A 23572-nucleotide genomic window follows, 5' to 3' on the forward strand; every position below is an offset into this window, starting at 1 on the left:
TTAGATAAGACCAAAATATATTAATGTCATCATTACAGCCTATACAATCCACTGCTGGACATAGGCCTCCACAAGTTTACGTCAAAAATAACGTGAACTCATGTGTTTTGCCCATAGTCACCACGCTGGGCAGGCGGGTTGGTGACCGCAGTACTGGCTTTGTCGCACCGAAGACGCTGCTGCCCGTCTTCGGCCTGTGTATTTCAAAGCCAGTAGTTAGATGGTTATCCCGCCATCGGTCGGCTTCTTAAGTTCCAAGGTGGTTGTGGAACCTTGTTATCCCTTAGTCGCCTCTTACGACACCCACGGGAAGAGAGAGGGTGGCTAAATTCTTTAGTGCCGTAGCCACACAGCATGTAAGCAATGTAATTCCACTTTATTATTACATGACCAAATGATAATGATGACCTGAGAAAAGCTGTCCAAATTATTCTTACTACAAGTGTAATGAAGGATGGTAAATAAAAAATAACTGTTTTTAAGATTTTCTTATCCGGCATGATTTATATCTGCTCTTTCGCAAAATTAAAGGTTTTTAATAGATATTTAGTCTTTTCGTTAGTCTACCCTCGACAAATAGGAATCATTAAAAGAAAAATTAAGAAATTATCAGTTTGTTATTCTAAAAAATAACGAACTTTTTGTTATAAAAAAAAAAACCTTTTCGTATATTACTCTAATACAGTATTTAAATATCAAAAACTCTTTGGCGTAAGTCAGGAAGTAATTCACCGTCAGAAAGAAAAGAAAAGCCGAATATTATGCGAGGCGCTGTTATTTTATTCAAATTGGCTTTTTCTTTTTTAATTTGAAATGATAACTCTAAAGAGAAACTAATTACGTTGAATACAAAATAAAAGGTGCAATTAGAGCTGCTAATGGGTTCTGCAGAAGATCCACGTAAAGGCAATTTTAAACGTTATATATTCTACAAAGAAAAAAATATTTCTAGTCTAACGTACACACGAGTGCGATTTACGAATTCACTTTTCACGTTATTCCACTTCAAAGTTTATTCTAATAATACTGAAGTGAATTATTCAAAAATATCAATTAAATTTACTTCATTTAAATAACGTTTTAATGGAATATTAAGCAGGGAGCAACTTAGAACGCTTTTAAAATGCTTAATATAAGTTTTAATATTCACAAATTTTGAAATTATAATAAGCTTATTTAAAATAAGAAATATGATCGATTTCTGGTCTTTTTTGTGACAAAGTATATACGTCCTTCCATTAATAATAAATAACTGAAAAGCTTGACGTTTTTGTACCACCTACAGTTTGATCTGTGCGACACCCCTTAGGATAATACATATTCTTATTTTAATTACATTTTTTAAGCTAATAAATACTGCCTCTATTTTAAATTTTATATTTTGATTTATAATAAATAATATTGCCTTAACTATATATAATAATGAGAAAATGATTGGTATATAAAATAGGATATTTGAAGCTAAATTATCGCGTTTATTTTTATCGGGTTAATTGTTAACAAATGTAGAGAAACATAAATCTTTTCTAAAATATCCTTACTAGGATACCTTTAAACGTGATCTTATAACTTGCCTGTCGTTGATCTGTGAAAGGTAAGCCTGGGACTGTTGTAAGGATCAAGGAGCCGGCTTAGCATGACGTTTTCTGATTACTTGTATAAAATCATATCTTTGTAGCTTTACACGTACCATCAGCCTTGAAAATTCATACTATTCAAAGGATTTTAATTAATTATAATATTTTATTAATTAATTTATATAAATGCAGTAATATTCCATAGGATATATTATAGTATTCACTCCAAAAATCGCAGAGATTTGTCCGGAGTGTTAAGTTTGAATACAGTTCATTTAGGTAATTAAAAATAAGGTGGATAGTTCTACAAACGAAAGTATCTTTTAATTCTGTGTAAATGCGTACGCAGGGAAGGCGATCGAGACGCAATACCGGTTTGTTACAAACAGTTACAGGTGGTCAGATGTATCAAAAATTAAAATATATGTCATAAAAATAAATATATGTCATAATATACGTCAAAAAAGCATTACAATATTATTGATAAGAGAAGATCAAATTTTTCATACAGGTAATGAAACCAGAGAATTAAATACGTGTAGGTTACTCGAGTGTTACTAGGAACTTCGGTGTATCGCCGAGAGGCCTCATTACTTGTGAATGTTACTCGTTATAGTAACGACGTCCCGTAATACCTCGACAAATTTATATGAGTAATCGAATATAAAACAATACTTAAAAAGATTAATCCCAAAAATTTTATATATTTTCTCCAGATAGTATTTACGTAAGATGTCTTTCAAACGGTCTAACTAAACTAAATACGTACGATTATACGGCGAGTGTAATGTTGTAATTAAAATTTAATTCTGAGCCTCAACTGGATACATGTCTAGTTCATTACGAATCAATTGGAAAATTAGACAAGCATTCTTACCAACATTCTACATTATCTATAAATAACTATTTTTAATTTTGTATTGTACATTATAGTAAAGTTATTAAAACAATTGTGTAACATTTGCTTATCGTCTTACAAATAAAACTTATCACGATTGTACTAAATATACGTATTCTAAATGCATAAATTTGCCATCGATCATACTACATATAACATACAAACTATTAAAACTTTGTTGATTGAACTTAATTTTTTTTAAATGCTACTCTCAAGGGTATGAATTAAGTATTCCAGTTTCTATGCATTTACCTACACGCAAGAGCTAGAAACGACCGCAATTCGCAAAGGTATTATTGAATTAACAATAAAATATTCGTGTAATTTTCGACACTTCGAAAATCGTGTTACAACCAATAACCACAACGAACTTAAATTTACGACGCAGACACATACATAAATATTGAATATTACTTTATAACGTATCCATTCAAGTAAATAGGTCACAAATTGAGGGTTACGGTTTCAATGTATATGTTAATGTGGTCTGTGATTTTCACAGGTGGCTTTATGTGCTGAAGCAAGAAATGCCGCAGAATATTAGCATAATTTAAGACTGTTAAGCCTAATGAATATTCGACTCATAAGTAGAATATTCTAGGTATCAAATAATTTAAAGATTATACTTATGCCCCGCTTACTTACATACTTAATAAATTCAAAATAAATTTTTAACAAAACTTTGTTCATTTGTGTCTCGAGACATAGAAACATGCCTTGAGTTTTTTAAAGCAAATATATTTAAAATGAATTACAATAAATTAAATAGTACCTATATGGTGCCGCAAACATATTAGATACCCACACTTAAATTACTATGATACATATACATATCCACCGCCAACACCACTTCAGCCTATTACAGTCCACTGCTGGACATGGGCCTCATCAAGTTCTCGCCGAATATGCCGGTACAAATGAAACCAGTTCCTATTTGAAAAATGTATCATTTCGATTTTAAAAAGCACACAAAATTCTTGTCTTTAGCAAGAAAATCGTAATATTTTATGTATTTAGTATTAAAAGAAAAATTGTATATCATCGAGAATTTTTTACTGTAAACTATAAATATATTTAATTAATTTTGATTTAAAAATTTCTTTAAAATATTATTATCAATTCTATTATAGAAGTAGAAGTAAAAATGGTTTCGAAAAATCATTTTTTTTAATGAAATTTTTTGTATACACTTCAACGACCGAAGAAAAACTATATAATAAATAACCATACGAAATTATTTCCAAGAATATATTTAAATGAAGTTTAAAGTAATTTTCTATTTCACTTATTTAGACTTTTTTCACACAGTTGAAGAATACTACTGCTACATTATTTAGAATGACAGCCACTAGCTTCTACGTAAATTCAAAAGGAAATAAATAATACGTGCAGCGTTAGAGGGGCTCAAAGGGTATACAAATATCCAATAGTAAATGTACTTAAAAATTCATCGTAGCTCCATAAGACGCCTTAAGAGGGTGATTGTATTAACAATACTATTTTTAATTTACAGACAAAGTATAACAGCGACTTTGTTCGCAATAACCCATTTTCCCTTCATCCTCTTCCTAGAGAAACCACGTTCACGGAAAACGTCTTTATATCAAAGACCAAATTAATTTCGAATTTTTAATCATTTCATCTATCGCGTCTCTAGTCGCGCATTATCGATATTGTCGTAACAATTGCGTCCTTGTTTTGTTATTTTTTTTTTGTTACCAAAGTCATTGCGTAATAAATCCAATATTTAAATTCTCGTACAACGACTATATTAAGACATTAATATTTACATTTAAAAATTAATATAAATACTATCTTAACAAAGAACTTAAAAACAGGCACAAATAAAATAGAGTATTTAATTTTGAGTTACGACCTATAAATATCTCACTCTGACCAAAGCTCTTTCCTCTTATCAAGTGTTACACTTTAATCGGCTGCATTAGACATATCATCATTTCCTCTAAAACATTCAGGTTTCATCAAAAAAAAATTTCTTACGTATTTGAGCCGCGACCGATAAAACGAATAAATAATTGATTACCTGTACGAACCATGAAATTTTCGTACCATAATTTAATATTATGGATATCATTTCTGAGCAAATTGTGTTGTATATTATAAATTTCATGATATAGTTATTTATATTGCCTAATTGTCCTGTATAATCCCATAAACAACAGTTTGTATAATTCTCTAATACCTAAAGCTTAGCTCGGTATTTTTTTTTTTGTAAATTATGTTTTTTGTACGTTAAAATGCGAATTACATACTGATGAATTATGAATAATATTTTTCGATCTTACCAGCATAATAATAAAAAAATATAAGCTGTTTTTTTTTTTAATATACAATTAAATCTGTTGATATAACACGTGGTTCAATAAGTCCCGAGACTAAGTACTAAAAAAAGGTCTTTTTTATAAAATTAATTTTTATTCATCAACATAGTCTCCTCCAAGAGCGATACAGTCCCTCCAACGCTTTTCTAACTTTTCTATCCCATGTGTGTAGAACGATTTGTCTTTGGCTTCAAAATAAGCCTCCGTTGCTGCGATAACTTCACTATTTGAGTCAAATTTCTTACCCTGAAGCATTTTTTTGAGGTCTGCAAACAGCCAGTAATCGCTGGGGGCCAAGTCTGGCGAATAAGGGGGATGAGGAAGCAATTCGAAGCCCAATTCGTTAATTTTGGCCATCGTTCTCACGGACTTGTGACAAGGCGCGTTGTCCTGGTGAAACACCACTTTCTTTTTGTTCATGTGAGGCCGTTTATCCGCAATTTCGTACTTCAATCGCTCCAATAAGCACATGTAATAGTCACTATTTATATTTTGCCCCTTTTCAAGGTAGTCGATGAAAAGTATTCCATGCGCATCCCAAAATATAGACGCCATAACCTTACCGGCCGATTTCTGAGTCTTTGGACGCTTCGGGCGGCTTTCACCAGCCGCTCTCCACTCCGCTGCCTGCCGATTGGATTCCGGAGTGAAATGGTATATCCAGGTTTCATCCATTGTTACATACCGACGTAAAAAGTCTTTTTTATTATGATTCATCAGCGCCAAACATCGCTCTGAATCATTGATACGTTGTTCCTTTTGATTAGTTATAAGCAAACGCGGCACCCACTTAGAAAAAAGCTTTTTCATGGCCAAATTTTTATGTAAAATAGTGAAAACACTACCAGCTGAAATCTTCACTATCTCGGCTATCTCTCGCACTTTTACCTTCCGATCTTCCAATACGATTTTGAGGACTTGGTTAATATTTTGTTGAGTCACTGCTTCATTTGGACGACCTGAGCGTTCCCCATCATTGGTGTCCATGCGACCGCGTTTGAAGTCGGCATACCACCGACAAATGGTTGCTTTAGAGGGAGCTAATCCTGCATAACATTTTATAAGCCATTGCTGTGCTTCAACGGTATTTTTTCCCATTAAAAAACAATGTTTTATCAACACGCGAAACTCGTTTTTTTTCCATTGTATCGAAATTACAACCGTAGCGTCACTTAAATGTTTCAAAATCAATAATTTTATTGTTCCATTTTTAAAAATTTGACACATATTCTTGTATTGATAGCCAGTACTTTTTAAAAATCAAAAGAGTTTTTAATATATGCGCCATTTCCAGGTTAGTCTCGGGACTTATTGAACGATCTAGTAGGGGTCCCAATAATAGTTTTTCTCACAAAAGAATGGATTTGAAAAAAAAGGGAAAAAATGGGACTGGAGCTACCTGGACTCGAACCGGGGTTTTCTCATTTTCCCACTTGAGCTACTATAACCTTGTAGTTAATGGCAAAATTTACCTTCATATTCTAAAGATATTGTAGCAGCTTTTCATTACCTGAAATATATGGATAAAACGACATTTTCTAAAAATGAATCCTAGATGATTTATCACCCCCGAAATGCCTGCCCTGCATACTAAATTTCATGAAAATCATTGGAGCCTTTTCCGAGATTTAGATTATAAATACAATTATTGCTTGTTTAAAGCTGTTAGATTATCCTCCCTGTTTATTTTTTACGTCGTAGGTAGGCAAAAAATACAATATTGTCCAAATTTCATCGAAAAAAAATCGATGTAAATAATAAAAATCACCTAATAGTAATCATTGACGTTTTTTACTTCATTTCATTGAGCTCTATTTAATTATACGCCTGAGAAAAATCAATTTTTGAACAATAAGCCGACCCGCTTCGTCTAACTACAGACATCTTCTATACTAGATAAAGGATGGCGATCAATCAGGAAATTCGAGTTAACCGTTGCCTTATGCAAATTCTCAAGGAAGCATCGAACTAGTTTACCGGCACCATCGCTCAGTCGGAGCAGTCGACGGGCTCGATGATGCCGTTCTGCGGCATTGCGTCCAGCTTGGGGTCCACGCCCTCGCGCATCGCGTAGCAACGATCGCGCGCGGTGGAAGGCCGCGTGCCGCGCGCCCGCTTACTGAACCGACCAAGCCGGCCGCCAAATATTTGCCTATGTCTGTTTATCAAATTAGATATTTCCTTATTAATTGATACATTCTGATTAAATTCAAACTATTACAATTACTGAAGCTCGAAATATCTAAATTTAACTCGGTCAACCACTGTCTACTCTCTGTGGCGATGTTGTGGCACCTTTGTTATAACAAATTCCAAATTCTTACTAACGTTTTCAAATTTAAGAATAGATTTTATTACACAAATATTTTAATTAGGTTTAATTTTCGCACCATTATAAAAAATCAAAATATGATCGAAATATTTAAATTTTAAATGGGTAATCTTATTTTGGTATGTAACACTACATATATACGTGAAACTGCCGAGCTACGAGTTCAACCGATCTCCACAGACCGCTGCTCCGCGCTTGCTAAATTTTTTGATAATTCATACGCCTCGTCTTTCATAACCGCTATTATATTAGGTTATTTCAGTCCATTTTTGACATTATTTACCTTAAAATACATATACGTAAGTTAATTAAAATACCTTCTTCACAGCAAATTCCGTTACTTTTCCAACAGATATTTTTAACAGGAGTAGGTAAACTAAATACTCGTCGCCACTCTAATGTATCGAAGCAAATAATACAAAAATTACAGTTGTCAGTAGTTTTGTAAGTGATAAATCAACTTTTTTACAGGTATATATATATATACAAATAATACACACACATATTTGGGTAATGGCGCGGCATTTTTTACGGTTCCTGAAGCGGCACCTAAAAATAAATTTGGCTCTGAATTTGAGTGCAGGTGTTTCCTTCGCCGTTTCTTTGATTTTTCTACATATGATCTACTATTTATTCTTGCTTCTTCGATGTCGCACTGCGACGTATAAGTTTTTCGACAAAGTTTGAGATGCTCTCGTGAAATCTGTCCCAGCTGAACGCTGTGATTAAATGGATCGAAATTTTACGGAGACACAAACACAATTTGCGACATTTAACCTAAAGTTTTTCTTTCTTCACTTTGCCTGTATTGTTACTGCTCTCTTATCAAAATTATTGTTATCTTTAATTATTTAAGTTTAAGTTATTTAAATATTAACTTGTACATACTCTATTATTTTATAAACATTTGAGGCTAATATTCCAAGCCATTAGCTCAACTACTTTTAAATTGTATGTACTGTGAATAAGATATTATAAATTAAAGTGTAAAATTGAAACTGTCGCACCATGGAATAAAGGCAGAATAATTTAAAAGGGCTGAGACTGACATTAATCTTGACGAAGAACAAAACGAGGGCATCATTAGCTGAACGTGGTCGCTTAGCCATCCATCACTTTTAATAATCAACCAAGTACTTATATAAAACGATTTTTTTTACAGTTTCTACCTTTTATTGTACAGAGCCAGTTCAGACCTTTCATTTATCAATATTTTCGCTATCTTATGTAAAATTATATTCCCACATGAATTCATATACATGTAATCTAAAATACTTTTCACGTAATGCAAATAACTTTTAATATTGCAATAATAAATTCTTTTTGAGATTAGTATTAGTCGTATGATAAATGACGTTAAGAGTATAAAATACAAATATATACAAATATGTAATATATATATCACGGTCTCTCACAAACGGGGTGTATGTACGCGAAGAGAATATTAAATCATATTATATTTGTGGTGAAGCAGCAATTCGTGAGTGTAATATTTCTTATAATATTCTGCTATTGTGCTGTGAAACAATAGCTGCATATTACATCAACATTCCACCGTAACGGATTATATGTATATTACAAAACATACTGTATAAAAGCCATAATGATTCATTCTTATACATACATGTATGAAAGATTTGATATGGAAAGATTGTGCTTTTTGTAAAATCAAAAATTATGAATTAGACTCGTCGTAAGCTACTATCCCTGCTACTAGATATTATTATCATAAAAACAATCTTACATAAATTAAGAAGATATTTTGGTAAAGAATATAAAGATAAGTTCAAAAATGTATATGTTGTTCAACTACCTACGTAACGAATTTCTTTATTTTTAGTCTTCCATTTTTTAAACATAATTTGTTAAAGAAGCTTTTTTTAATTAAAGATTTAATTCAAAACGTTTTGGTCTCAACAATATAAATAGAATATATTCTATGATTTTACATATAAAATAAGCTCTCGTTTTCTCTTAAAGGAATCCTTTTCTGTGTAATTTCTACGTTTCAGGTTTGTATTGGTTATAAACGTTGCTTTCTTTTTTTTAATATCTTAGATGAAAAATGTAAAAATACCTCGTATATTTTATCCCACCTGAAGCTGAATCATACATTAAGTTTAGTTTAATACTTTCACTTTCCTTATCATTCCTTTCACGTATAAAATGAAAAAGCACAAACGCCCGAACTCATTCGGTAAATTTAAGCTTGTTGAAATTTACGAGAGCAGTGTTCATACTATAAGTTTCACGTAAGGTACAAATTTTCGGGCTCAATTTGGTTATGTTTCAGTTCGTGATGTGTTGAGTATAAATAAGTTTGTTTTATCATTCACTACTTCTTCAATGACTATAAATATCAAAAGTATTTCTACGTTAACTACTTATTAAAAAAGTCGTCAACTTATAAGTCTGTAGTAGTAAGTAATATTTTGTCATCAAAATGAAATCAAACAAAAACCTTTCTTAATCAAAGCAGTGCTTTATTAAAAATTAAAAAATTAGTTTGAAATTGATAAATTTACAAACCATGATTTAAATATTTTACATAAAAAGTTACAGGCTGTGAATTTCAATCGAACTGGTGCGGCGGCAAACGGTTGCATTCATTGCAAGTGATATGCTGTCATCTATTTGGCTTTTGTTCCGTTCTCCTGCTCTCTGCACGGAGAATTTCTAAGCGATGAAAAACAGGAGGAGTTTCTGAGTTCCACGCGTATTTTTTTTTACATTTACTCTGATGCTTATAAAAAATATAATCAATGTATATGCATTATGTATTGGACTGTCACAGTTTTAGCGATGTGTAGAGTATGAAAAGCAAAATAATTTAACCTTTTAAACGTTTTAAAAACTTTCATTAGCTTAAATTATTATATTTTTCATGTTAATACTAAATTATAGTCGTTAAAACTTAGCAAACGAAAAATTGACGGCCAAAAAAAAACATTTTTTTTAAATAAAATTACTAAGCCCACAGACTAATGTAAGTACCTACCTAATGATGATAATGATGATGATGATGATACATTCAAATTTCATAGAACTTTCCTTATGCATATCCTGATCAAATATAAACATAGCTTTAAATTATTTATTAAAACAATTAAATCAAATTTCAATTATAAATTATGCTTACACGTTGGGTTCAAATACTCGGAAAACAGTTTATGCTGAACTCGTCACTTCTTCGTCAGAAAGTAGTACACAGCGCTTACATAAATAGCTTTGTTCTATCGTTACATCAATAAATAGATCAACAATCAAATATCCAGAACCAAAGAAACAGCAATAGTATTTATGAAGGAAAACAAAAATGTAGATCTCGTCAACGAGTGTATTACAAAAGTGTATAATATGAGTGATCTATATATTAATACGTAAAGCAAAAATTTTGTTCCCCTTTGTTGACGGAGGAGTGTGAAATTTCGCACACTTATAATTTAAATAGAGAAGGTGTGCAGAATTAATAAAAATATATTTTTTAATTATGCATAAAAAAATCATTTAATCAATAAAAAAACATTAAACACTCTACCATGTATTTGACACACACGCGCCTCTTTTGTTTATTAATTATAGAACAGTCTTTGACAACAGAACCTCAATTTACCGATATATTCAGAATCAAGAAATTTCGAACAGGTATGCCGTTTCCGTAAATGGAATTCACGAGGGTTCATAAGCCAACACGACACCGGTGTTGCGAAATCGTGACAATTATTTAGCAGGATAAGAGTAAGCTTTAACAATAGGGTTACAGACGGCCTTGTGCTATTGACGGTCATCTATTTTTAGCCTGCCCCGCTTCGTACTCAATGGTGCTATTTTAAACGATATATATAATAGATATAGGCTACTTTCTAGTGTTAGGTGTCCGTCGTATCGTTAGAACACCTACTTTTTATATTGGTTTTTTTTAGGTTTACTTAAACGGTAATAATGTTTCGGTGTTGTTTTTGTTTTTATTGCATATTATAAATTGTAACATAATAATTCATTTTAAAAATTTTAATGTTAACAGTATATTTATATGGTAAAACTGTCCCTTTTTACTCTGTTCCTTCACAATAGAAACGAATATTTCGGAATATTGTTTATCAAAAGAACCATTGAAACTTAGTGAAAGGAACAAAGGACGGTACGAAATTAAAGGAAACTCGCTGACTCTACGTCCCAAAGGTCTCAAACCTTTAAAAGGACTAAATTGGATTTTTCTTTTGAATTACCTATTTTTAAATGGTTCCAGTTTAATGTCACTTAAAAAGAATGTAATGGGCATGGCCCTTCAAACTTGTCCAACTTGAAAACACATTCACAAAATTCAAAACTGTTATTTTCACTTTGTATTTTTAAGGTGTCAAAAATTATATTAACGTTACTAATGTGATACTATCACAGTAGCTTCAATCTGGCAAAATATTCACGTTACGAGTTTTATTTTTTACCAATTGATCCTCAAATCTTATTAATGAGAAAATTTAATACTTTCTGTTTGTGATATGTTTCTTAATAATTTCTTTGTGAATAGCAATATAATTTGTTAAATATACAAAGTTTTAAGAATGTTTGTTAAGTATGGGTGTAATTTACTGAAGAAAATAACACGAAAATATGATGTTGCGTAGAATAAAATAAAAATAAACCAGGAGCGTCGATCTGTCTTTTACTTCAAATAAATTATTCTCCTTTTTCACTTCATCAGCCAAAGTTCTGGCGCCCGAATGTCTAAAAAATTCAGCCTAAGCGTATCCGATTTCAAGGATTATCTGCGAGATTAAGGATTTATTACAACAAAAGTAAAATTTCTATTACAGATGTTTTATTTTTACGAGATGTGGATGTAGTAATAAATTAGGGGAAGCCTACGTTCATCTGCGGACTTCCAAAGGATGGATGGATGGATGGATGGACTATTATTAGTGAACTAATACAGTATGATATTATATAATACAATGTAAAGGTTTATTTTATATCCGTCATATCTAAACTAAATATTTTATCAGACGTCCAAGTACGATTCGTAGATATCCAATTGTTTTCAAATACGAATTAAAGAAATCTTTTCGACACTGACTAATTTCACATATATATGAAGCCAAAGTATGGTCTATTTTTAAAAGAGGGGATTACTTTAATAAAAGCTGAAAATTGCTTTTGTAAAATTGCTAAAAGCTTTCGTTGCCCGTATACCCTAAACTCGAATACTTCCAATAAAATTATGTACATTTTAATTAATCGTTCGAAGACTTTAAACTTGAAAATTAATATTCGTAACGACATAAACTTCAAAACTCTTTGTTAAAATAAGTTAAATAAAGGACAATTTACTTAAAAAGTGTTGACAATTAAATATAGTAATCAACATATGATATACTGTCCTAAACCATTTCTACGATGTCACTCCAAATTAAGAGGGTAGCGCGAAATAGGTTGTTAAAGATACGCGTCACCGGAAAATGTAATAAATACTGATACCACTGATAGATACCCTGTTGCGATAAAAATAAATATAAATAATCATATGACATATCGTTTTACATATAACACGGTATTTTGATGGTATTTTGATATAAATTAACCTTATAAATAATTACTACTCGAGATAATAAAGTTCTATATTTCCCAGAGAAAAATTGCTCCGCTAAAGTGAGTAATGAGCTATGTATGTATTCGACGTAAATCTACACGCGATTCTAATAAAAATAAAGTTCACTCAATCACGTCCATTGAGAAGCTACATTCTTCGTGTTTAAATTCCCTCTACAAAAATATAGTATCAATTTAACCTTCGGATTATAATTGAATCTTTATTTATTTATTTATTTTTATTTATTTATTTACTCTCTATTGTACACAACAATATGCAATTACAAAATAATAATACAGACAACTCAAGAATGTGTAGTACAAGAGGCGGTCTTATGGCTAGTTAGCCATTTCTTCCAGACAACCCGAAATAGGATTGAGTATTATTTATTTGAGAGATCGGGTAGGTGGTGCAGTTATATTATAATAAACTTACATGCAAATATCTACACATTAATACTTACAAGCAATATTATTATAGACATTAACATTAGAATAATATAATATAAAAAATATAATATTTAAAAAACTTAATGTTTCACCGGTTCCTAATACATCTTACAGATGTATACATATACATATGATTGAAATTATAATCCTTAAAAGCAAACCATCCTTAAATATATTTTTGTTTACTAATTTCGGTACGGAAAATGAAATTTAATAATTTGATTAATATTTTTTTAATATCTAGTTTACAAATAAAAAGAAACTTAAATAAGGTATAATAAACAAAAGCACAAACAGCCTTAATATTATTCTGCTTCGAAATCTATTTAAATATATCCAATGAAAACTAAGGCAAATGTGCTGTGACAGGATACAAATTCCCCGCCAACATCGAATTCATAATTCAGAGCTGTCATTTTAATGTTTTAACAGTTAAATCCTAGCGCTGTTTTACTATTTTTCACCGACTTCCAAAAAAGGAAGAGGTTCTCAATTCGATTGTATTTTTTATTTCATTATGTTACCTCAGATCTTTTGACTGAGTGGACCGATTTCAATGATTTCAGTCTTAATCGAAAGGTGGTACGTAGCAGCATGTGGTCCCATTTAAATTTAATTGAGATCTAACGAGTACTTTTTGAATTACATGCGTATCTGCTTGACAATTTTTTCGTCGACCTATGTTGCATTATACCATATAACTTTTCACAGTGCATACTGATTTTGGTAATTCTTGTTTTAATAGAAAGCTGATGCATGTCTTGTAGTGCCGTTTAAATTTAATCAAGATAAATGAATACTATTTGAGTGATCTTTGATAACGCAGATTTACTCGACTATATCTTGTCTACTTACGTTATATTATTTGTCGATGTAATTGAAGTAGTTTTTTTTTTTTCGTTTGCTAGCAAACACGATTATCTTAATATATATAAATCTCGTGTCACAATGTTTGTCCGCGATGGACTCTTAAACAACTTAACCGATTTTAATCAAATTTGCACACCGTGTGCAGTTTGATCCAACTTGAAAGATAGGGTATATTTTGTTTTGATTATAATATAATTATTATATTTAAGAAAAAAAATAAGGCGATACGAAGTTTGCCAGGTCAGCTAGTTTTCATATAAAAATTGCAGCAACCTTACCTCAGCTAGCTTTTCTTCCTCTAACTTTAATGAAAACTGATTAAAATTATTTCAAGTTGCAGTCGAATTGAGAACCTCGTCCTTTTTGACTGACGTCTGTATACAGCCTTAGGAATTTACTTAGGGACACAGGTGTGAAGAGAAGTCGCTTCATGGTACATTAAGTAAATGTTTAATGAGAATGAAAAGTTTCAACCGGTTATAAAGATATCTTTCTTTCGCAGAAATTTACAATTACCGGAAATATTATAAGCATAAGTTGCTAATTTTTCATTACAATATAATTATTTCAAGAAAATCTAAATTTTTGATACATAATAATTTGTTTATTACGTAAACTAATCCTATCTTTATTATACTCTTTATGTTAGAAAATAGTCAATTCGTTACCAAGGAAAACTTTAATCTAGACACAGATAGTTACTGGTCGCATTACTATTTGAGTAGACGTAAAAAATCCGCTGACGATATATTAAAGTCACGAGATATTGATGTTGTACGAGTGAAATTACGATTATGATTTTTTCTGTCGACTATAAACAGCTAACTAGTTGATCTTACAATCGTAACACTTGTTCCACTAGATTCGCATGCAATTATTTACAATTACACAACAATAATTGAATCTTAAAAAAAATAAGTTAATTAGACTATGTCGATTATCTCACAATAAAAAATAGCGATTTGATCATGTGTAGTAAGTATATCTAATGAGACTATTTTGTTAATTGTAAATATTATGGTCATAAATGGTTCATAGTGTTTTAATGCTTCGAACTTAAACTGTATAAGTAATCCAATCTGAAGCAATTCTCAATTCATAAACCGTTTATGGATAATAAAGTGTGTGTAGTTGTTCTAATATTTTTGTTACAATCTTCTTTAAAAGTTAAAATAATGAAGTAACATTAAATTAAAAAATATTCAAGAAATATTACATCGAAATCAACTCGACGCGGGTAAGAAAAGTTTACATATTAACAATTAATTTTATGATGAATCCAATATATGCACAGTGTTTCATAACGATATGAAAATACATAAAATGTGTTCTAATATTAACACTTTTTTTTAATAAAAACGATATCACACCCAACCAAAATTGTACTAGATGACGCATTTGGTTTTATCAGCGTTTATGTTTTTGCTTCCTATAATGGCATATTTGAATAAGTAAATATATATATTTATTTCATCCTTCCATTTAACTGCTATATCAGAATCGATATTATAACCTAATATGCAACTTACTTGCCCTATCGCTTTAATAAAATTAATTACTAAATAATTATTATTTACGACACAGGCATTTTTCTTTTTTTTTTTCTTACTTAAACCATGCATTATAATTCCTACTTATTTTTGTTTTTGACTACACTGATACAATATTTCAATCTAAATAGGGGATCAAATGAATAAACTTAAGCCCATTACGGTTACGCAAATATGATCACGTCTCTGAACTTCGCTCAAAGTTCGAGTAACTGCCCAACTGCTTTCACCGAAATTCATAAAACTATTTCTTCTATATTTTTGTTACTTACAATTACACCAACTTATTAATATAATATAATCGATAATTATCGAATGGTATAATAATAATAGCAAACTACAGTAATAAAAACATGACTAGACTCTATATTAGACACTGTATAGCCATTATATACATGACTATACATAACAATCTTACGCTTTAATTCAACGTTACGGACGTTTATTGTTTTCTAATGTTTACGCGAATTTTACTCATTTAATGAAACAACTTTTTTCGGATTTTATCGCGGTTTATTATTAACTTTTGATTCCCGACGTTTCGGATACTTTACAGCAACCATGTCCTCCCTCCTCCTCCCGTCCCATGTGTCAGTCCTCCCGTGACCATGGTTGCTGTAAAGTATCCGAAACGTCGGGAATCAAAAGTTAATAATAAACCGCGATAAAATCCGAAAAAAGTTGTTTCGTTACGGACGTTTCTTGCTGACTAGGGTGCCCCATAAGGAGCTTCGTTCCAAAACTCCGTGTTTGACAGTGATTCAGATACATGTAGGTACAATCGTTAAAGCAATAGCGTAGTGTGGTGCGTTAATCTTTAACTTTTTTATATACGAAAAAGCCCATCTGAGGGATGTTTCAAGGCATTTTCAACCCCGTACAGAGATTATATACTTGTACGTGCTTAACCAAAGGTAAGGTAGACTAAACGTGCTGTGTCTATGTATGTTATAAACGAACGGTTTAATTTAATAGAAGGCGGTGATTAGGTTTCTAGTCACGAACCCTTAATACGTTACAATGGATAAAGTTTGCAAGCCGAACATTCAAATGGCGTAATTTACGAGTTTCAGAAACAATCTCGATATCTCATTTAATCTCCGTTTCTCAATTATTTAAAATCGAAAATGGCTTCTTTATTTATTTATTACGACTAAAATAGTTATTGTTATGTTTCATTTTATTAATCTGAAAAGTCCATTTCTTTATTATAATAATGAAAGGATTTTTAATATTCGAACAATTCAAAAGCTAGAGAGCAACTAAACTAATTTTGTTATTGTTTTATATTTTAATTACAATTAAACTTAATTGATAAACAACATGAAACTCCAACACTTCTCGTATGTGAGAAGATATTTTGACTCGGCATTTAATGGCTGTTTCAGTTCAGTAATAAATAGATGTGGCCAAAATAACTTTGAAACAAAATATTTAGAGAAATATCAAAAGAGAATATAGGGAGTATAGGATACGTAATGTCATCAAATTTCCATTCAATAATGGCTATCTGCAGCGCACTGCAGCAGTAAGTGACGTATACTGCGGTACGATAAAACACCTCCGTTAAACGCAGACGATCAAACGTGTCCTTTGCGATGATCAAATAATAATATATCACTAACACGTTTACACGTTCAATAAGTCAATTTATAGTCTTATACGAAAAATAGATGTAACATTTAAGAATCATATGCTCTTTAAGTGATTTATTGTTAAAGTTTTTCAATCATTATGAACAAAAATAGAAAAGATAAATAGACATTATTAAAATACAAAAAATACATTATTACTTTCAATAGATGTGAAAACATACATTATTTTAGCGTTCGAATCGCCAGACAAAAGTGCAGCGTGCATCAGTCGTTTAACATGAAAAATAGAAGTAATAATTTGATTTGGATTTCTGTATACGTAACTATCGGAGTAAAAAGGTTTTATACATTTATCTTTGGCTTTGATAATTGTTCAATATTGTTTTTAATGGAAGTTTTTCTAATAGCTTATTCTTATGAGTGGTATACATATTTGATTGATTTAATAACTCTTCATAAGGATCTAATCTAATTTTGAGCTTTAAATCTAATAAATTTAATTAAAATCTAATAAAATCAAAAAATCTCTAAGCTAGTTTTGAGCTAAGATGGTTAGGCATTTTTTTTTTTATTTAATTCATGGCATGTTTTTCACTTCAATATATTTTTATTTTTACTTATTTACTGTCATAAATTCTTAATATTAATAATATAATATTAAATATTTTTATAAAAATTTAATATTTTTATAAAAATTTAATATTTTTCATATTAAAAAATGTAATATAAATAAGTATGTAATGTAAGTAAGTAATGTCATGTAAATAAGTAAAAATTATTATTTTATTTTATTAGCTATTTTTGGCGTAAGCTTGTGGAGGCCTATGTCCAGCAGTGGACTGTATAGGCTGTAATGATGAAGTAAAAATTAAATATACTTAAGTAAAAAACATAACATAAAATAAGGCTGTATGGTCTTAGATCTTTACCTTTTACATTTATTTAGTATAAAATAATGTATTTATGCTTACATTGCTTTTGAGCGAAACGATAAGTGGCGCGCCATTTTTTTAAGCATCTATCTCTCGGTTGTTAAACATCGGTTGTATCATTTGTTAAAAAACCTTGTAAAAACGTTAAAATAACGTGTGAAATGTGAAAATAACGTGTAAAAGCTACGTAACGGAGCATGAGTAACGTAAGGTGTATCGTTTGTTGATCTTGCAGTCGAGATCGGTTTTACGTACTCCTAAACCATCGGGTTCCGAAGGGTGGCAGTGGTACCAGGGGAAGCGCCCCCCCCATCCTCCCTCTCCCCCTTCCCCCCAAAATCTCGAAATTCGATGATTCTTAATCTAAAGCTTTGCCATTTTTTTTCTGACTAAAAACGTATTATTACAAAAATTAACTTATGATAATCACGAACATTGTTTTTTTTTAACTTATTATATACTTTTACATCTGTCATGTTCGGTAAGTAGGTTCTTATTACCTCCAAATGGGGCTTGTAGGTGACTCATTAGCGCTTTAGGGTAATAATGTAGCTAGAAAAGCCCTAGGGCGGTAAGTAATTCAAAAAAAACACTTCTTTCTTTCAAAAAGTTCGCGTACATCTAACCATCATACTAGCAATAGACATGATGCCTTCAGCCCAATGACCAAAGAGGTCGCTTTGCTATTCAGCCTTGTCTTCGTGTGAGTATAATAGTCATCAATTTTAAATATCGAACGGCGAAGCTCAATTTCGATCTTGAAAAAAAAGTTCTTTACTTGATTCTTTTTAATGATAAAATATTTTATTCTTGTAATGCCGGTTCCTATCGTTTAAGAATAGCTTACTATATATAAATATACCCATTCTATCATCCAAATAAATGATCAAGTACAATGCGATAATTAGAAAACTATTTAGACGCCGGTCCAGTATTAACTCTTATATGTTATGTTAATCCTATTCATCATAATATAATAGATCAAAAAATTAACTTAGAAATAATAACAAAGAAAAACTGACGCACGCAAAAAAAATCAAGTGTCACACTGATGTCGGTACATGCTTTATGTGACCTCACATATGAACATTATAATTATAGTATTTCTATTATTGGAGTAAAGATTTTTTTATTTTTTTATTCTTAAATGTAAGAAAGAACAAAATATTACAACAATGCTCAATCAGAGTAAAAATTTCGAGTGACAGTTTAAGCTATTTTTCCAATCAGGTGACAGCACCTCAAAGAATTTACGTGAGCGGTTTAATTGTTACAAAAAAAAATCCTCTTAAGTATACCGACAATATTGATAAAAATTAAAAATAAAAAACTATATAACTTTCACATAAAATTGACAGACATAACAAAGATTGGGTTACGAAATTCAAACCAATTTAACACAGAATAAAACATAATATTATCATTTATAAAGTAGCATGTACTTATCTTACATTGATTTAATTAATGATTTTACAAAGTTCAAATCAGATTAGATTAAAATGTTAACTGTAAGCGTATTCAGTATTGCTAAGCAGAGATTAAACAAAACATCTCCTCGGGGAGTGAGACTCAATCGTAGTAAAAGTGTCAAGCGACGTTTAATCATGACGCGTCGCTTTGAAAGTCGACAATCCTGAAAGTAATCCAGTATAGCTGTTTAATTATAGTCTATGTCAAGTCCGACAAATACTATTTCACTTTAAAATATGCTTTAGATCTTAAATACCTAAATATTATTTTTTTACGAAAAAGTATTTAAAAAAATAAGACGAAGTAAAACTGCTTTGAATTGCGTTTTGTGGAATTCGCCTACTTACGCGTGAGAACTCGTATAGTTAATAGTCGAATCTAAATTGGGCTTAGAGCACGAATCAATAACGTAAATGTCAACAATCTCATTTTATTTTAGAACACGAACTCCGATGTGAATCTCATGAAGCCACATTTTGGGCTCCTTTATTAATTTCGTTTAAGCGCGAGTGCTGCTCCAATCAACTAGAAATGATTTTACCCGTGCCGCGATAAGCGAACGAATTTTACTTGAAAGATTTTAAAGGCACTAAAAGTGTATCAATGAATGAGATAAAAATCCTGTCGAATTTTATATTTACTTACCCACACCTATTTAGTTATTATTTCATTATTTCAGCTTCTAAGTATATTGTTATTAAATATACATATTTAACTAATTCGATTACTGAATCTGTTGAATTTGACACACATCATCGGATTTATCGTAAAGTAAATATTTTTTAGCGCTCTGCTTCATAATTAATGACTTAAAACAAATCATGCGTAAGCAATCACTGAAAACAATTGACTGAACGCACATATAGCTTTGATTGTGTAATATCTTACCACAAACAAACGTTTCAGTCCTTCACACCCACACGGGCGCAATATCCGCATCGCACCAGCTATCGATTAACGCCCGGTTTCTGAAACGTTTGTCAAAGTATAGGTCTACTAATCGGCTGTTAGATTTAAAACGGATGTCAAATCAATTGGAGTTGCTGAAACGTCATTCACAGCAAAATTAGCTAGTCCTCGATTAGTTTGATTTGACATTCGGTTTGTAACATGTGGTCATGTAACATAATTAAATATTATTTTATATATTTGTGATGTATCAAAATCTACAGAAACTGTTAGTTGTGATGTTATTTAATACATATGATAATACTCAAACATCTAATAAAGCATCATATAAACATCTAAGGAAGATACAATAAAAGGAAATAGTTCCTAAAAACAATAACTGACTAGCCCGTTGGCACAGTTTGTAGTGGCCCTGTTTTCTGTTCCGCGGGTTGCAGGTTCGATTCCCGTCTGAGTCTGGGTGTAATATTTGTATTTATATATTTATATATCTATTATTTCTTTGTATATTTATAAAAAATGTATGTTATAAGATATTTATTTTTTTAATAGTTCCTATAAATGTATATTTAGATATATATTTTTATGACCTTTTCTTTTAAATTCCCTATTATTTATATATTGTTAGTAATCAAATTTAAAACTTAACAATTAAAATGTGTCAATAATAGAGATGACTGACACTGAAGTGTTTTTATTTATTATTGAACTTTGACCAGTATCTTCTTCGTAATAATAATAGACATCTGTGTAAGCTACAACAAAGAACAAAAAATTTTAGTTTATCAAGACCAAAATGTAGACTATTATAAGATAAAACATACATTACATATATAAAACTTGGTTATAAATATGTTTTACATACCTTTAAAGAACCAAAATGTAGTTTCATGTAGAAAATAATTGTTTTCCTTAAGTTAATTCGCCGATATACACCGATTAGTTGACCGAGTATTTGACAGACGTTTGATCAATGTTTATAGCTTAATTCGCGTTTCAGAAACCCAAAATGGCGGTTAACATACGATTCCAGAGTCAAATTTGACAGTTATGTCAACTGACAGTATGATTAAATTAAGTAGTTAACCATGCTTTTAGCAACTCATTTCATGCTTAACAAGAGATTTGACAGATGATTTGTTAATTTCTGCATTGATCAGCCTTTCGGAAACCGGGCGTTAGACATTTAAATTTTAACACTCGTGTAGATATTACGTTACTTTATCTCCTACTTAATTTTGTAAATGCTACTTAGTTAGTAATACAAGATTATCTCTCACAATCTAAATAAAAAATGCCCATTACCACTAAATTATAGCATAACTTTAGTTGGCTCGGTAGATTTTCTGAAAGCATAAAGCATAAATTACTAAACTTTAAATAGCACCTTTATATCACTGAAGAAAACGGTATAGAATCGAGGGAACTTTGAAAACTTTTGTCTCTTTATTCGCAAAATTTATTGTCACTGACATCGTTGAACCATTGTCAACCCAAGAATTACAAAGGGCAACCTAATTTACAAACACACGTGATACTCGCTCGAGGAATTTAATAACGAAAATGTATTTCGCCACCCTTGTTGCCAAGACGTTACAATAAATTACAAGGGTATTATTTCATTAATTAATTCGGCGAACCAATCCTCCGGGCAAATGTATATTAATTAAGCTTCAAAATAATTTATCACAGCAGAAGAGACAGATTCTATTTAAGTGATCCTTATACATCAATATCGGTAGAGATCTCTTTTAGAGATTAGTTGGCCCTTGCAAACTTCTTATATAAAGCCTATTTTAAAATTATTTGTGCAGAAAAGAATAAAGTACATCTGTGAGCTGAATTTAAATTTGTAATATCTCTTAATTGTTATATATCTCTTAATTGTTATAATATATAACTGCTAAAAATTTCTTACAACTTATAAATGCTAAAATGATAAAAGCCTTTTCGTAGCATCTTTATTTGACTAAAAAACATAAAAAATAAAAAAAAGATAAAAATAATTTCAACTTCCAAAGATGTCTTCATGGCTTTACAATAATATATTTTTCGGCAGGTCGTGCGATAGAGCGTGTGTGTGCAGGTGGTGATGGCACCGGCATGGTGTCGGCGGCGCGCGCGCTGTTGGCCTCAGTCACCAGAGTACTGTTACTGGCCGACATGGTTGTCGTACGGCAACTACTCCTCGCTAAAGATAAGGTACAACTAATACACTAATCACTATCCAACACGGACACAATTTTATGATATCTTTTCCTTCTACAGCATCAAACTCTGATGTGTCTGTCAAATATATTCAAGTATATTCAAGTCAGTGAAACCAAATATTATGTATTTGATTAGTGAGTTGAAACCCGCTTGTCCTTGTTTTACCTTTTGCTGGTAAAGCTTTAGTGTAACTTGTGCGCGATACAAACTTAAGCAACAGGCGGAACAGGTCCTAAAATGAATTATTATATGTATGATGTATGATTTTTGTAACAACCACTCTAGTATAGTGGTGCGAGAAGTCACCTACAACACCGACGTTTGCGGGTTCGATTCCTACTCGGACTGGATATTTTTATACATACTAATATTTTTTACCAGTTTGGATACCAGGTAGCGATCGTTACTAATAATAGGGAACATATCGCGGTGGAGCAGCGTGGTGGATGTCCAATCCTTCTCCTACATTGCGAAAGAGGCTTATTTCCAGCAGCAGGATGTTACAGGCTGAATCGTAAATTTTTGTATTCACAGATGGTTTAACTATATTGAAATCTAAAACTTAGTGTTTTTTATTATGATTCGTATCTCTATTAAATATCTCAATTTTTATCTCCAACGTTTAACCTAGTTTATATTTACCGTATATTTGTTTTAAATATTATTAATTGGTAACTACTATACAGATCACTTTAGAAATATGAAAATGTCATCATGGAAAAATTCAAAATCTAAGTCGATGAAGTGGAAGTATTTATATGAGTACTAATCGATTACAAGTTTCATAGTTATTCACGCTTCGGTATAAAGTACATTTACTTTTATACAACGTGCCAATAAACTTTGT

General features: G+C 31.0%; 1 protein-coding gene across 1 annotated transcript in view; it reads left to right on the forward strand.

Annotated features, from left to right (window-relative positions):
- The window catches only part of LOC123663113 (alpha-catulin), a 101694-nt gene that overhangs the window by 62649 nt on the left and 15473 nt on the right, over positions 1–23572 (forward strand). Inside the window, exon 3 of the mRNA XM_045597859.1 lies at positions 22574–22716. Coding sequence (XP_045453815.1) covers positions 22574–22716 — 143 coding nt within the window. The remainder of the gene's footprint in view (positions 1–22573; positions 22717–23572) is intronic.

Source organism: Melitaea cinxia, chromosome 1 (genome assembly GCF_905220565.1).
Source record: "Melitaea cinxia chromosome 1, ilMelCinx1.1, whole genome shotgun sequence".
Classification (NCBI taxonomy): Eukaryota; Metazoa; Arthropoda; class Insecta; order Lepidoptera; family Nymphalidae; genus Melitaea; species Melitaea cinxia.